This window comes from Tachysurus fulvidraco, chromosome 6, assembly GCF_022655615.1.
Source record: "Tachysurus fulvidraco isolate hzauxx_2018 chromosome 6, HZAU_PFXX_2.0, whole genome shotgun sequence".
Taxonomy (NCBI): Eukaryota; Metazoa; Chordata; class Actinopteri; order Siluriformes; family Bagridae; genus Tachysurus; species Tachysurus fulvidraco.
The window spans coordinates 5692418-5710134 of NC_062523.1; the positions used below are offsets into that span (position 1 = coordinate 5692418).

At 35.6% G+C, this 17717-nt stretch overlaps 2 protein-coding genes across 18 annotated transcripts in view; both read right to left on the minus strand.

Annotated features, from left to right (window-relative positions):
- ttn.2 (titin, tandem duplicate 2) overlaps window positions 1-9931 on the minus strand; it is a 170885-nt gene extending 160954 nt beyond the window's left edge. For 14 of the 17 annotated variants that reach the window (XM_047814450.1, XM_047814449.1, XM_047814444.1 and 11 more), the window contains exons 1-9: window positions 9709-9924; window positions 7974-8077; window positions 7506-7709; window positions 4367-4654; window positions 4036-4124; window positions 3743-3951; window positions 2428-2689; window positions 435-662; window positions 228-341 (exon numbers count right to left, since the gene is read on the minus strand). In XM_047814450.1, coding sequence (XP_047670406.1) covers window positions 228-341; window positions 435-662; window positions 2428-2689; window positions 3743-3951; window positions 4036-4124; window positions 4367-4654; window positions 7506-7709; window positions 7974-8064 — 1485 coding nt within the window. In that variant the 5' untranslated portion in view covers window positions 8065-8077; window positions 9709-9924. Of the gene's footprint in view, window positions 1-227; window positions 342-434; window positions 663-2427; window positions 2690-3742; window positions 3952-4035; window positions 4125-4366; window positions 4655-7505; window positions 7710-7973; window positions 8078-9708 lie in introns of all 17 variants that reach the window. The other 3 variants (XM_047814435.1, XM_047814451.1, XM_047814443.1) reach the window with 2 other exon arrangements.
- A 4492-nt stretch (window positions 9932-14423) lies between these two features.
- ccdc141 (coiled-coil domain containing 141) overlaps window positions 14424-17717 on the minus strand; it is a 61385-nt gene continuing 58091 nt past the window's right edge. The window contains exon 26 of the mRNA XM_047814630.1: window positions 14424-14937. Within this exon, the coding sequence (XP_047670586.1) occupies window positions 14864-14937 (74 nt within the window). The 3' untranslated portion in view covers window positions 14424-14863. The remainder of the gene's footprint in view (window positions 14938-17717) is intronic.

Consider the following 17717-nt stretch of genomic DNA (forward strand, 5'->3'; position numbering starts at 1 on the left):
AGGTTATTTAGGGGTGATGGATTACCTTTTATTTAGATGGAATGACTGTAGTATTATTTCTTTCTTAAAGTTGCATGTCAGGCAAGCAGGATAAATTAAGCATTTACCACATGGAACTGACTGAAAATCAATTATCTATTTATTTACCTTGTCAAATTGAATATCTTACGAACAAATGATTTGACTATAAGGGTATTCTCTGCTTGCCTGATATAACTGCTGCTTACCTCATAGCTATGATCAGGTTTAGGAACAGTAACTTTTGAAACTGTGAAATGAGGAACTGGGGATGGGGCAAGGCCAGAATCCACCTGGGCCTTAACCTCAGTAGTTCTTTGGATCTAATGTAAATCAACAAAAATCAGGTTGATGAATTGGAAATAACCCACCACCTTTCAGTGAATAAAAGTAGCCCGTCATAGAATACTTCTAACCTGGCTGACATGAACTTTCTGCTCGATGGACGAGCTCGGTATATCAGTGGGAATTTGCAACACCTCCATTTTACTTGCAGCCTGTTGCATAGAACTTAGCACAGCCTGTTGTTTAATGTCCGTTTCCTCTTCAGCCAAAGCACCCTCAACATGCACAGGCTTTCGTACACGTGCTTGATCCACCGCAGCAAGCACTGTAGCCACAGCTCCAGCCCTTTTCTCATGACCCTGGCAATAATAAGTATTAATTGTAATCTAATACAAAGACAGACATTATGTTCTTTGTCAAAGATGCTCTCAAATCTATACATTGTGGGTAAATTCAAATTACAGCATTTCCAAAAGCACGCAATAATGTGTACTTTTACAGAGTTTGCTGTGCAGTGATGTTAGTAAGTTGGGTGCACAATACTGAATCAAGTTATACATAACGAAATCATATAGTAATGTGCATTCTATAAACTTAGGGACATTCTGAGAAACTAAAGTTCAAAAGTTACTTCAATGTCTATGCAGTTGTCCCACTCGGATAATGTATATGGGCTGCATTCACACAGCCAAGGCTTTTTCATAAGTAAAACCATCTGAGATGTATCTCATAAAGTATATAAAATTAACAAAAGAAGTGTTTTTTCCCTTTGTGTTATCCTTTGATAAGTTTTTGGCTTTATTGTTCATATATTTTGGAGGATACATCTAAAGCGTTACCCTGCATTCTTTGTAAACTTATCAAGGGCCATGGTTTCAGAGACAGGATGAAAGCAAGAATATAAAAAGACAATTCTGCAGAAAAAGCTGATCTTTTTTTATATTAATCAGAAAAATTTTACTGGTAAAAGACTGGAGATTGAATGTGATTCATTTTTTCTGAACACAACCACAAACCCCTAAATGAAAAAGGGTGCACAAACGTATGCAACCAGGGTATTGTAACTTTTTTGGGTTTCCTATTTTCTTCTTAAAGTACATTGTGATTTTTTACATATTGAGAATTGAACACATATGTTTTCAAGAGATGACATAACTATTCAGTGTCATGTTAGTTGAAATGGTGAACTTTTAGAACGTTTCATTCAAAGTGCTCTCAGCACACCGACATGAATGTGTGCCAAACTCAAGGATGATGACTTATGGGTACCTGCTCCTGGGAGGCAAAAGAGTAATGGCTAGAAGTTGTTTCCATAGTTGTTGTATGATCTGGGAGAGAACCAATGGCCTCTCGCTCAATATCCTGCTCAAGAATTGTCATGGATGAAATATGTTTCATCTGTTTTGCCAACAAGAAAAATAACAGTTGTCTTAGTTTCTTCATAGCTGATGTGAATGATGTTTTGCTGTTAGTATAATGTGTAGATGAATATTTTCCATAGTGGACAAAACAACTTAAAATTAGTCTTCCAGGGTTTCTGTGATTCCAGAGATGGCAGGAAAAAATAAAAAGCAATATAAATTGTAAAAATAAAAATCTCAGTGGTGTGACAAGCGATATGAATTTGAAAAGGGTAATGAGCAAAATGTACATGACAGCTTGGAAAGGCAAAATGATGTTTAAGGAAGTCAATGGATGCACCAGGATGGAGGTGAATTAAAAGGTTGGATGAGTGACCACGTCACTGAATGACCAAACTACCTGCTCGGTTGGAAGTGCAGGAAGAACAGTAGCAGTGGTGCTCTCTACACCTTGAGGCTCTGCTGAGCCAGCAAAAGGCTTGCGACTACGAGCCTGGTCCACTGCTGCCACCACAGTGGCAACAGCAACAGATTTGTCATCCATGCTTTGCTGTTCCTTTCATACATGCAAGTAAAATTAGGATGCAACATAAAATACATGTTTGTTCATGTTTCTGCCAGTATTTCAAGTAGATACATAATAATGCATCATTTCAAATGCTTAAGACACCAGCACCTTTCATTTATTCATTCACAATTTATACCTTATGGATAAGTAGATTTCCTCTCATTTACATGCATGCAAATCATGTATTCTGCCCACCTCTTTGACAGCGACGCCGCTGACTTGTTGCTGCATGGCAACTGAGCCTTCCCAGCGCTGCTCCATGCGGACCTGAGTAGTGGTTTGAACTTTCGCAGCTCTCGCTGCCATGCTGGCAATGTAGCTGGACTCAGATACATATCCCGCCTGTTTCCATGGAGGCAGGACCTCTGTGATCTGAGTAACCTGTTTTCGGGTCATCACTGGGGACTTGACAGGCCTGATTGGAGATATGGACAGTCTTGTGGAGGGGGATACAGTTCTGAAAATAAAAGAGAAGAAAGATTTTGGTCAATCTAGATTAAAAAGTATTTAGACCATTTTTTTTTCCTTTAATTTTAATTTTAAGTGTATCCTTGTTGTATCCTGAAACAAAATCCACCCTGAATGATTTGCATGTTAATATTTGTATTTTACATCTAATCTTCAGTGACGTCTTTTTTTTTGTAATCATATGATTAGGACTTTTCCACTCATTTTCTTTGGCATTTTAGTCTATTTTCACTTAGAATATCTGCCTTCTGATAGTAATGCTTTGGGAATTAGCTCTTGCTTCAACTTGATATGCAACAGCAAGCAGCACTGTCTATGTCTCACACCTCCTCCTCTGTACACTCTTCTCAAAGTGATAAGGCTCCAGTGCTTCAACTTTTATGTTAATTTGGCCATCATGCTTGTCATTTCATAGATTGCTAATGAACAGAGCTGTCATATAACTCTGGCATTGAACTGCATTGAATTCTTGAATTGTAAGCCTATTTTGTTTTCATTTTTAACCTCTAAAGCAAAACCAGACCATTATACTGATACTGTAACTGGTGTAGCAATTTCCCCACTTGACATAGGAACATAGGAATGCTCAGCACATAGGAATAGCGTCCATCAAGGGCTTGCAATTAGACTGTAAGTAACCCTGTTCCCTGAGATCTACTGCCTGTAGAATTTACTTCTACACCTAATCTACTAACTTTTCAGAAGAAACACTATTTTGGCAGATGCCCTTATCCAGAGCAACCTACATTTGATCTCATTTTATACAATTAAGGGTTAAGGGCCTTGCTCAGGGGCCCAGCAGTGGTTGCTTGGTGGATCTGGGATTCAAACTCACAACCTTCCAATCAGTAGCACAACACCTTAACTACTAAGCTTCCATATCGCCCACACAGATGCTGGGAGAACATGTGAAACTCAATACCAAAAGAAACCCAAGTTAAGCATAGAACCAGAGATCCTTTCACTATGCTTCACCACTATGCCACATTATCATAAATTGATAAAGTCAAAGTATGATGTAGAATATTCAGGAAGTCGTTACCTGACAGGAGTCGGTGTAGGTGCCTTCACATGCCTCACAGGAGAAGGTGACTGTTGTCGAGTAACTGAAACTTTAGTCACAAGAGATGGAGGAGACTTGGAGGTTGGTTTGGGTGGCACACGTGGTGGAGTTTTGTGGGCCATCTGAGTCAGAATACCTCCTTCCACTTGCATCTGCATGGACGCGGCCTCAAAGCGGGTTTCCATTTTCTATGGATCGCCCAAAAGCCAGATATTAACAGGGCAGCTCTGTGTTGACAGTAAACTCTGCTTCAAGTAAGGAATATTGATTACCTTTTCCATTCTGGTTTGGCGGGTCTGTGAAATCTGAGAGCTTGAAATAACTGTCTTAATTTTCTTAGCAGGCACAGCTTCCTCTTCACCTGCACAGTTGGTCATTATAGTTAGTATTACAGAGTTTGGTATGCACCCAGATATATCCATCAAAATTCAAGTCATAACAAATGTTATAATTAACTAAAGAGATAAAAATTTCATTTCTGTGACCCTCTGAAAACTAACCTATTAACACTCACTTTCATAGTTGAAATTCGTATTACATACAAATAATTAATATTTCCAAACCTTCAGGATACAAATACACAGGTATATTGTAAGAATTTACCTTGAACCAGTAGTTCTGCAGTCGAAGTCGCACGTCCACTGCTGTTAGAGGCACTAACTGAGTATGTACCAGAGTCTTCAGGAAAAGCCTCGGCAATCAACAAACTGTAAAGATCTCCATCCTGAACAATCTGAAAGTCAGCTGAGCTCTGAATCTCAGCACCCTCTCTGAAAAACTTCACCACAGGTGTAGGGATTCCTGTCATACGGACATCCAGTCTCACTTTGCTTCCTTGTCTCACAGTCATGCTTTGTAGTCTCTGAATAAAGTTGGGCGGTGCAGTTTCCGCTGAAAGACAATCCATACATAGCGTTACCAGAGAACAAGCTATCAAAATGAAGAAAAAAATGTGGTGTTTTTACTAAATTTTTGACCTGAGGTAAAACATTATAGATTCAGGTAGTATTTCCTCTGAATTCTTTAGCTAGCACACTAGCACAGAATACGTGTTAGTACTTTTGCTTATCTAATGATGATGCTCTGATAACTTTGATATGTTAGGCTGTAATTTACTAAATTTGCCTGCACATTAAAGAATGATTTTTGTCCATTATACATAAGATACACATACAAATACTTAAATAGGCTTTAAATTATTACTGCAAAAACTGCCTAAATTACATAGCATAGTCTCTAACCTTCATTTACAACAAGACATTTCTATGAAACTGTCATGGTTTTATTTGCTTTTGACATTTAGATTTGTTGGTTTTTCTGAGAATTACTGGTGGCCTTCTAGCTTATTTGCTTAATGCAAGTCACTGAGTATATTAGCTGTGATTTATTTGTTTATTCAAAAAGCATAATTCACGTTAGTTTATCCTAAGCCCCCTCACCCACACATCCCAAAATCTGTTCTTTCATTTCTTTTATTAAAGCTAATATTTTGCTTTTAGATAGCGCTTACCTAGAATTCACTTATAAAAAAAACATAACTCTTAATATTACAAATCTAGTGTTAAGTAATATTATCTGTAATCTTCAAAGCTACAAAGCATTAGCACCTGTCAAATTCTAGCAAGTGGTAGCTTTTAGAATCAAATTTCCTTGAAAACCAAAACCACTTTGCAGTAGGTGCTAATAATACAACTACATACAGTAGCTGTAATTTATGAATAGATCTTGGCATGAATACCAGCTGCTGTCCTAGCATTCACTCAACAAACACCTAATTCAAACACAATCTCAACACAACTTAAAAACAAACACAATCTATACACAACCTTGGCACAATATGCGATGCAACACAATGTAAAAACACTGTCTAATCTGCCTTCATATAATGACATGGAAAAGTAATTTAAACTCAATCCAAGCAGAATTGAAACACAATCAGCACAATGCAAATGAATCAAAATTACAGTCCACACACAACTTAAATACAGTCTAAACTTATGGACAAAGACAAACCCTTTGTACATGTTAACCCATGGTACTCAAACATAATTCTGATTCTGAAACAAAATTGAAATAAATCCAAGCATAATCTAAATGCACATCAAATACAAACTGAACACATCTAAAAATAATCCAAACATAATTTAAAAACATTGTAAATACAATTTAAACACAATCCAATCAGAATATAAAAATCCAAACACAATCTAAAAAACTAATTAAATGCAGTCTAAACAAATCTAAAAATTAGAACAAAATTCAAGCAGAATTTAAACACAATCTAAAAACAATACACACAAAAATGTAAATGCAATGTAAATGCATTCTAAACAGTCAACAAAATCCAGAAATAAATTTAGCTCATCCTCTTAGCACAGATTTATCTCAGCATAATCCAGATGATATGTATGATATTTAACTGATACGTTCAAATCAGTTCAATAATATGTTTCTTCCCATTTTTGGAGCCATGGAACTTTCTATTTCTGAGCTTTCCACACACAAATCTGATTAGGTCTATGGTCTTGATATTATTTATAGGATTGCTTGTTTTTATTGAGATTTAAATTAAACAAAATCAAATAACAAGTCAAACACTAAATTAACCATAAGTCCCGGATCACAAATATACAATATGTGTAACATTAATGTAACATAACATGTAATGATTTTCACTGTTATAAGATAACCACAAAATGATGTTTTAAAGCTTTAAAAATCACCACTTTACTGTTGTATTTCAAGATAGATAGATAGATAGATAGATAGATAGATAGATAGATAGATAGATAGATAGATAGATAGATAGATAGATAGATAGATAGATAGATACTCAAACCTCAAAATAAATATGCTCTGATTTTCAACCATGACATAAATCTTCACATCACATGTTGTACCTTAGAGCTTATTTACACTGTACTATAAATACTTGTGCTTAATTCTCTTGGACATGATACCCATAACAGTCTTTAGCAGCATATCCAATTTTGATTTGGCAGAGATCTCTATTTCCCAAAACCATGACCTTTGCATGTAGTTCCCGAATGTTTACACAAAAACAGCAGTGAAATGTGTTGAGGCATATATGTCGATGTAATTGAAATATATTTATGATAACTGACTAAGTAAAATCTATTTAATAGGGACATATTAAAAGCATGTTAAAAAGTATGACAACAAATTATTGAATGCCCCAAAAAACACATGAGCTTTATTTCAAACTGCATAATGTGAATAGTGTCTTCACATTGAGAAATTCAGGGAGATATAGTTTACTTTTAATACTCTGATGTGTGGAAGGTTGAGTACTTATTGGTCTGATAGTTAAAAAGCAAGGGCATTTTGTGCTTTGTCAGTATTCATGTCATGCAGTGTTCTTTGTGCTGGCCTGTGTTATGTACATCTCGATATCAATTAAAAAACAAAAACATACACAGGGCACTTATGCACTTTTTGCAGTCTGCTCTAGGGGCAGACTAGAGCAGTAGCTAGAGGGGCAGGGTCATCAAGCTGTGCTATGGTTTAAATTTTACTAAAATGCAGTTGGTCGACTGAGAATTTTATTGTGCCATGTATGTAATTTAAAAGCAAAGAGTTTAATCACAATGTTTTGATTTTAAAAATGTAATTTGTTGAAGGCAGTTTTGGTGCACCTTCCATGTATCTGTGTAGTAATTTTGCTATTATGAAATAAAATATAAAAAAAAAAAGGACAACATTCTAGGAGATGTTCTCCTACCTGTAACCAGGAGTTCAGCAGTGCTAGTGGCTTGTCCAGCTCCATTGGTGGCTCTCACAGAAAATCTTCCACTGTGTGCGGCTGTCACGGCGGGGATCTTCAGAACAGCGCGGCCTTCGCTGAACGAGATCTGAGCGCCGGGCAGAGCGGCAGTAGAAAGAACCTGGCCATCACGAAACCAGCTCACCTCAGGAACTGGATTACCTGATTCATTGATAAGATTCTTATTAGCAAGAGTTATTTTGGTTGCAAATAAATCAGTTTTTAAATAATGCAAAGTTTTTAATTAATATGATACTAAAGAAACTTTTATTTATTTCAGTCAGAAATGTTTCAGTAAATTAGATGACTCCTCTGTAATACAGGTAATTTAAGAATAATCTAGAATTGATGTTATTGAGGGCATTTGGGACATTAGGACATTTCATGACTTTTCCTCACAAACAAGAAATCAGAAGGCCTCCTTACCACTAATTTGGGCTTCGAACGTTGCAGCACTACCCTCAAGTGCCACAACGCTCTGAAGCGGCTGTGTAAATGTTGGCGCTTGTGTTGCCATGATGGTGGGCACCCTGAAAGAAACAAATGCAAAGCAATGATTACTGCATATTTATCATGAAGAGTCAACCAGTCATAATTAGCAAGAAATTACAAGTGATGGGCTGGGTATTTTTAGCTGTAGTTAAACTGAATAATCATTGTAATGACACCCCAGCAGCTGACTGAAGAGTAGCTTGTCACTTGAAAGATCAGTGGCTCCATGGGGTCTGAGTGCTAGGCCAAACCTTTGCATCTCGCATCGACTGACAGCTCACAGACATGACAGTAACAACTGGTGCCTTTGGATTTTCTGTCACCTCATTTACAATGACTTTTCACTTCTGTCACCTTCCTCTAGCACTTATATATGCAACAGATATCCTAATTTAATCGTTAGCAACTTCTAGCAAGTTTCTTTATACTGCTTGTTATCATATAATCATATAATGATGCTATATATAAATGACACTGAATAGTTCATTCCCGGTGACTAATGTGAGATTTTTAAGTGTATACACACGCATCAAATCTGTTTATGGCTGCAGTGTCTGAAATGCATGCATGATCACAGAATTATTTCAACTTTTCTAGAAGAAATTAAATATTTCTTTAAATAATATTTTCACAATCAATCAAAAAACTTGTCATAAAAATGGTAATAGTTATTATCACTCTTTTATGAAGCAATACCATTTTTATAGGAATAGGGGGGTTTGTAACCAGCACTTTTAAAATGGCCAGACAGCTGCACATGACCTTTACCTAAAATAGCTTGTGCATCTGTGCCAATAAAGTGGACCTTAAATAAGTAAGTAGATAAATATTGGATTCAAAATAATATAGTCAAATAAACCAAAAACGATAATTCATACTTATAGGACTAATTCAGCACATAGGACTAATTACAGTGTATGTATATTTAAGTCTAATTATTTAATTTTAAATAATAACGTATAAAACTTAGCAAATGAATTAAACATCAAATCAATAACTGATTGCATCTGTCCTACATGTAGCAACCAAACCAAGCACAAATGAATTATTTCAAAGTTTTGAAAGACTGTTTGAATGCAACATATATGATCAACCATCTGTACAAAATATTTAAAGAATAATGTAAAGTCACATCATCAATTGTCACATGGTAAATTCACTAGTGACAAAGTTTTGTGAAAAACTAAAAACTTCCTTAGATATTGATGCCTGAGTGTCACAAAAGGCTGAGTCTAAAAATAATCAGCCCCTTTGCTTGATTGACAGTCACCATGTGGCACATAGCTAGAGGTGCAACTGATAGCCCTGCTGCTGATTCCCTTAAAAAGTCATCACGGCCGAGCTGGGACACCACTCTAATGCTATCACAGGCTATTCTTGGCTTTTCTCAAACCATCGCACCATATAATAACCTTGGGGGAAGAAAAGTTGCAATCTAAAATAAATTATTGTGTGAAACAACAGGTCTACCTTATTCTTCTTTTTCCCAACCCTCAGCAGGGCCATAGCTGTGCATACAGCATGTCTCTGCCAGTGTTTCTTCAAATTGTTATTTTATTATTATTGTTGCAAAATCATTAGATCACAAAACAGCAAATTGCCAAGGATGCATTTTAAACAAAGTACAAAGTGTCCAGAATGTAAGTAGAAGGGCAATAAGCTTACTTACTTGTATCCACAAGAGTGCCTTAAACTGTGGGGACAAAGCCCAAAGAGGTATTAGTCTTCTGAAACAAACTCCTTATCCAGAAATGTTTTCCAAAATCCAGTGTGAGAACGGTTGAGCCTCAAGAATATTCCCAAAAAAACAAAACTACACAGGTTGGATCCGTGTAGTTTTGCTTTTTCCCAAGCAATCCCTACACCCGAGGCAAGGCTGGGAATGCTCCAACTGCTCAGAAGTGCTAATACGCTACTTTTACTTTATATACCTCGAGATCTGACAGCATCATCACCTCATCTGCACAGCCTATTGGATAGTCGGGGCATCATGGGAGATGGAAGCCATCTTATGCAAAGTCACACCTGTCACTCACTTAACACTGGCCAGGCTGAAATACAGGATGTTCGCCAACCCCCTCTGAGAACACACACACACACACACACACACACACACACACACACACACACACACACACACACACACACACACACAAAATATTCTACGCATATTTTATCTTTGTCCAGTTAACAAATATCACAAAGAATATTTGAGTGTACATTGACTAAGATTACAAAAAAGTAGGAGACAAAAAAGCAGGAGACAAATTCCGCACACACACCATTTGTCTGCTTTACTCGATTTTTCCAAAAGCACCTCCTTTTTAAAAACTTAAAACAATTAACAAAAAAACTGCCAAACCGTTAAAGCGTGTTTAATATGGCTGTATAGCGATAGTCCGGTTTTCAGATTGCTAAAATAGAGACTAGAAGGAGGTTAAATATAGCCAATGATCCACCAAGAAAGAATTTCTGACTAACACGTGACTAATGCTTAACAATAAATGTGTGTGAGACACAAATTTATTTAAATGTACGTTATATTTGCAACATTAAAACTATGACAGAAATGGAAATGCAGTGATCTTAAAAAAATCCTTACACAGAGTCATACAGCATTTAAGATTTTACTGTTGTGTTATTTTGCCTGTCACACACATGATTAATCTGAACCCCATGGAGCTCCTGAGGTGAAATCCACACCCTGTCGCTTCATTCCCAATCTCACTGCTCTGATATTCTCTCACCACAGTTGATCTCCTCTCCAGCTGATGTGGTGATTTGGTGATCGAGCCACCTGGCTCACATTTAGGCTTTATGACTGGTCTCTGTGTTTGATAAACAGATTACATATAGTCATATATTCTGATGTATCTGATATTTCCTATTATAAGACTCCAGTGAACTAAATATAAGATTACTTCTAGACATAATACTTACATTAAAAAGTTTTGGTAGTTCACAGAATATAAAAATATACTAATCTACTTGTATTTAGCTCATAAAATTCTAATTAGCCTTCCTGACAGTGTTTGGGGGTCAAACACACTCTCCCAGTTTAAATGTACATTAAAGACATATCTCTTTAACCAGACGTACACATAATACATCCCATAATCTTGTGCTCTAGTAGGTCTGATCAAATGCACATTATAATCTAGTGCTGGTTTATATTATGAACAGCAGCCATCCCGAGGCTTCCAGAGATTGTGCCAGCTCCAGTTATGTTCTGCTTCATGAAGATTTCGGACCCTCACTGAGAAGAGGCATCAACCCTATGAGGATCCGGAGGCACCAAGAGATGTACCAGAGGAGGTTAAAAAAGGAGATGCCAATACACAATTGTTGGACTGTATCTGACTGTAGAAAGGACATTATACCTAATAACACACGCCGGTGTTTATAACAGTTTATAATCACACCCTCCAGTGTCATCCAATTGAGGATGAGGTTCACTTTTGAGTCTGGTTCCTCTCAAGGTTTCTTCCTCTTCCATCTAAGGGAGTTTTTCCTCACCACAGTCACCTCAGTCACCTCAGGCTTGTTTGTTGGGGATAAATACAAACACATTTAAATATAAATCTAATATTAATCTTCAAGTATGTTTATTATGTTCTGTCAAGCTGCTTTGAGACAACGTCCATTGTTAAAAGTGCTATACAAATAAAATTTTATTGAATTTGATTGAATATTTATTTAAAATGACAAAGGTGGATTTCAAATGATGACAAATGCAACATGTAACCACTAAAGGAAAAGTTTAAAAATTAATTACAAAAAAAAACCTCATAGATGCCAGATGTTATTATATAAGTATAAAGTTGCTTCATGATACTGTCTAAAACAATGAAAGATATAGACTGACAAAAATAAATAAAAAACTCTAAAATTCCAAAAAAAAGTTTGTTTTTGTTTTGTTTTTCTTCCCCATTTACTTCATTCATTCTTCCTTATCAACTATCGTAGTTAATACTGGACCTGGAAACATTTGGATGGGTTAAACGCAGAGAACAAATTCTGAGTGAGTCACCATACTTAGCCATATGTCACGTCACAAGGAACACCCTGAATGATAAAGAGACACCAGTCCACATTCACACACTCATTCACACCTCAAGACAATGTAGAGTTCTCATTCCTCACAATACCTACAGTATCTTCTTTGTAAAGAGGTTGTAATACACAGTAAATTAGCTTGTTTAGCTTTAAGGTAAGTACAATTTTAAAAGTAAACAAACAATTTTTATTGCATATTGGGTGTTCTATGATTCTTCTAATTATTCATGAAATAGATTTTGGGGCTTCTGGACTTGATGAAGGTGACTAACCTTCTGCTGTTATGGTTGGATATCTTAAATATCTACATAAAGGTTTAAGTCCAAGTCTCCTCCTTTCGTCTCTAAAAATAATGTCATTTGGATGCTTTACATTTACAGATAAAAAATGTTGCTGTAATCATGAAGAATGAAAATGGCTTCAACAAGGCACTTTAGGTTCAAACTAGAATTTATTTCCTGGTTATACTTTTTGACCATATAGTATACACTTAAAAAAGGAAACGATTTATAATCAATCCCACTATTCAGTGTCACTAGACTATCCAGAGTCTGGTTCCTCTCATCTCAGAAGGTTATTCCTCATTCAGGCTTGATCATTCAAAAAATGGGGAAAAAAAAGAAAAGAATCATTTATCATTTTCTGTAAAGCTGCTTTGTGGAAAACTTGATAGAAATAGAATTGAACTGAATTGTTCTGTGCTCATTCCAGGATTCACACATGTACACAGTATCTCAGTATCTAGTCTCAATCAGAAGAGGATGAATTCCATTTAACTCTGGTTTGTCTCAGGATTTCTTCCTCCTGCAATCGTATGAAGGGTTTTTCCCCCACCGTGACCACTTGGCTTGCTCCACAGGGGTCTAAACCTTCCACTATATTTTTGTAAACTCATTATGCAATAATTATTTTTATTATTATGTATTATTGGAATTCCCAAATTGTGATTTCACTTTCAGCAAAATTATTTTGGACGAATACCATTTATTTAAAGGATAAATGAGACTTGAAACCTAGCACTCTTCAGTCTGAGGATATTGCGATCCTGTTTGAATGCCAGTTGGCCTTTTGCCTCATTTCCCTTTTTCATGTGGTTTTACAATCATCAACCCCCGACATTAACAACAAAACACAGAATGGGCAACAATTTACACCTCTGGCACTCATACCTCTATAGCGCAGAAGCTCTTCTTCTATTTTGTGTGAACTACTAACAGTGTTATTTATTATAGAAGGTCTACAATGGTGATGACATTATAAAGAATGCTCCCTAAAGTTATAAGGTAAATAAGATGGTTTTGCACTCCACATATTATTAACTCACAACAGGACCTGAAACTCAGTTTTATTAAATAGGAAACCGGTCATTTAATTGTAATGTATAGGCAATAAAAATACTCCGGATCTGAAGAGAATGAGTACAGTACAGTACAGTCATTACATAAAAAACAGAAAGAGCTGCACATGCTATGTATCACTGGAGTCATTTGTGGTTTGTCAGCCGACGAGTCAAATCAAGTCAAGACGCTTTTATTGTCAATTCAACCGTATATAGGTGACACAGAACATAGTGAAATTAAACACTGTTTCTCCAGGACCATAGAGCTACATAAAACAACACAGAGCTAAGGAATTAAAGTAAGCAAGTTAAAGAGATTATTATTAAGTCAAAGCATGGACATGTATGTTATCAAAAATATTTATATTGTATCACATTAAGAAAGAAAGATGAAAATGTTCAGATGATGGATTATAACTTTCTCTATCGTTAATACACATGTAAATATGAAATTTTTATATAATGTACATAACATGTTCGTTCCTTAAAATAATCATTTTCAAATTGTCAGCTCATTTGTGGACATTTTTTACACAATCCATTACACATCTTAAAGCATGTGCTCATTGCGTTAAGATTTGCCTTTTAGGTATTTCCCAGCTGTCACTAGCTGAAGCCTGGTAATTTACATCATGGACTCTAGCGCACTACAGTAGAGTACTACTGTGATTATGCTGGGCCCCTGAGCAAGGCCCTTAACCCTCAATTGCTCAGTTGTATAAAAAATGAGATAAACGTCTGCTAAATGCTGTAAATGTAATGTAATGTAATGTAATGATTATGGAGTGAGACTGGAAGGCTTAAGTGTGAGTCATTTCCTTTTTTCTCCACTAGTCATCTGTAAAGACAACTGGATGTAAATAAACTCTGATCATGTAAACTGCTTTTACACTTTTTCCTTTGACAAAAGAAGCAGTAGGCAGTCTGATTTAATTAGTGTTTATTATTTCTTTTAAATAGAAGTTGAACAATAACTGATTTCAAATGATCCAAATGAACAGTGTTACTATACACTTTTAACCAAAAGTTTCTGAGAACACATTTTTTTTATTATAATTATTATTATCCATAATTGGCAGTTAGATAGGGGAAAAGATAAATGAGTATTATTGAAAACGATTTCATACAGTTTAACAAAAGAAAATGTATACACATCCACACTGACAAATGATAATGTGAGAAACAATGAACCTTTTTCACAGCTTCAGACATCATCAGTTTCGATAATAATAAATGTCACTTTGTTTTTTCACTCAAGTTAAATAACACTGTGGCAGAAAAAAATAAAATAAATAAAAATAATAATAATTATTATTATTTTGCAATCCTGGTTCACATCGTCTTAATCATTTCTTATTTTTAGCGTCTCTGGTTTGCCCTCTTGAACTTTTCCAGAGTTTTCTTTAAGTACAGCATGTGGAGTCCATCTTCACTCAAGGTTTGTATAAAGACATCTTCGTCTCTCTCGCCCAGGAAGGGAGCGAGAAGCAGATCCTCTATACACTGAAGAAATCAGGTCACATTATTACTGACAGCTTGGTTTATTGTTCTAAAGTATAGTTCATAATATTAGCTGCAAACAGATTCACTGGAGAGATCATTATACTCTCCATTAACAAATAAATAAAGACTAGATTTAAAAATGGTAAAATATAAAAATGTGCCCTGGTGCATTTAAATACAACTACTTTTCAATTTATGTTGCCAATAAAAGAATATTTCCTAAAAATAATGATGGGGTTTATTATACTACATGCTACTGATTGCACTTTATTGTCATTTATTCATTCTAAGGAGCTTGAGAAATATATATTAAAAAAAGTTTTAGATTATTCTTTTTTATTATTGATTACAACAACCACTTTTTCTTTTACTACTTTTAATGAAATGTATAGATTGTAACAATGTGCTTCCTCTAATAAAGAAGTCTACCAGTTACAGTCAAATGCTTATCGATGACACTATCAGATGGTTCAGACATCCTCCCTGTGGGGAGCCGGGTGATAACAGTGAGGTGTCTGTTCTGTGCCACCCAACAGATAAGTATTTATTTAGATTTTTGTTTATGTGTTTGTTTACTCATTCTTACTGCTTTATACTGATCAGGATCTGAGTGGACTAAACATTCATTCATTCATTCATTTTCTACCGCTTATCCGAACTTCTTGGGTCACGGGGAGCCTGTGCCTATCTCAGGCATCATCGGGCATCGAGGCAGGATACACCCTGGACGGAGTGCCAACCCATCGCAGGGCACACACACACTCTCATTCACTCACACACACACACTATGGACAATTTTCCAGAGATGCCAATCAACCTACCATGCATGTCTTTGGACCGGAGGAGGAAACCGGAGTACCCGGAGGAAACCCCCGATGCACGGCGAGAACATGCAAACTCCGCACACACAAGGCGGAGGTGGGAATCGAACCCCCAAGTCTGGAGGTGTGAGGCAAACGTGCTAACCACTAAGCCACCGTGCCCCCTATCTATCTATCTATCTATCTATCTATCTATCTATCTATCTATCTATCTATCTATCTATCTATCTATCTATCTATCTATCTATCTATCTATCTATCTATCTATCTATCTATCTATCTATCTATCTATCTATCTATCTATCAATCAATCAATCAATCAATGCATATCAGTGTGTATGTATATTATATATATATGTGAAAACATGTGGAATAAATGTGTGTGTGTGTGTGTGTGTGTGTGTATTCTTGTATATTATAAGTTAGATTTATAATTTCAATTGTGTTCAATTTTAACTTGGATTTTAGTTCACCATCACCCAGATTTAAAGAATGAAGGCCGACAGCCAAAGTTTGTGTGAAATTGATGAAATTGAAATTGATAACTACGTGTTCAAGGTTGATATTAATTCAGAAAACAAACAATTTTCATTTAAATGTTTTAGATATCTATTTAAATTTTATTTAATAAGTCATAATGAATAATAATCATCAATTTCCAGTGCTCAAGTTGTAATGAATTGTTTGAAGTGCTAGTTTATTAAATCCACCTGATTTTTTTTTATATTTAGAAACGATGCAATTGTTATATTAATTTAGCTATTTTAATGACTTTCCAGAGGTCTGTAAATCATCAGGTGATAACAGCATGCAAATCAATGTTGAAAATGAAAAGTGATGATTATTAGTGGTGAAGCTTCCATAAACCAAGTGCTTTAAAAACCATGCTATTTGTGAGTAACGAATATCTGTTCATTTATTTATTTTGTTACCCCATGGTGCTAAGACTGAGAATCTATATAGCCATCTTCATTCAACATTACAACATTTCTTTATATATTATATATATAATATATATATAATTATATATTATTTTAAAGATTTCTTTTTACTTCTTTATAAGTGAGATTCTACAAAAATAAAATGAGTTTGAATTGTTAATAATAAATAAATAGTATAAACCCCCTCCATGTGAATTGCTCTTTTGTTGAAATTGTATGTTTGAATTCACTTGGATGAAATTTCTCCAACTTTCACTAAATTACCGTGAGAATTAATTTTTAGGTTATGCCACATGTTTTCACATGTTTCGGTATATCGTAAGGCTGGAGTTTTACTCTGCAACTTTCAAACACAAACCTTGTTTTACTCTAAGCCACTTGCCACTATTTATAGTTTCTGTCTGGTGTTTTGGCTCATTGCTCTGTAGAAAAAGATCTATTTTTGGCCTAAAAGCAGATGTCTGGCTGGCTGGAACATGTTCACCCAACAATTTGCTAATATTTGTCTCCATTCATGTCACCTGTGATAGCAACAAGATTTCCATTTCCTCTTGCTGAAAAGCAACCTCAGAACATGATGCTACCACCACCAAGCCTGATCACAGGAATGATCTTACCTGTATAATGTGCTGTATTCAGTTGGCTTTAGACTAAATATTAGTCTCATCAAATGAGAAAATCTTTTTTTCAAAAAGCTCTCAGATTTTCTTACATGGTCGTTTTCTGTGGTGGCTTCCTTCTGGATATGATCTTGGAAGTGCTGAAAATATTATTTAGTTTGGCTTTTCTTTTTCAAGTAGAAGTGAGGTCTGTAACCCCTTGGATTCTTGCATATTTCCCTGGCAATTGCACTTCTTTGCTGAACACTCAGTTTGAATTGGTCTTGGTAGTGTCTGTATTGTGCCATATTTATCATCATAGATTTCACGGTGCACCGGAGAAGGTTTAAAGCTTTGCTAATATTTTAATAAACTTTACCACCAGCACTTGAATTTCAGAGCTTCATGGCCAGTTCCTT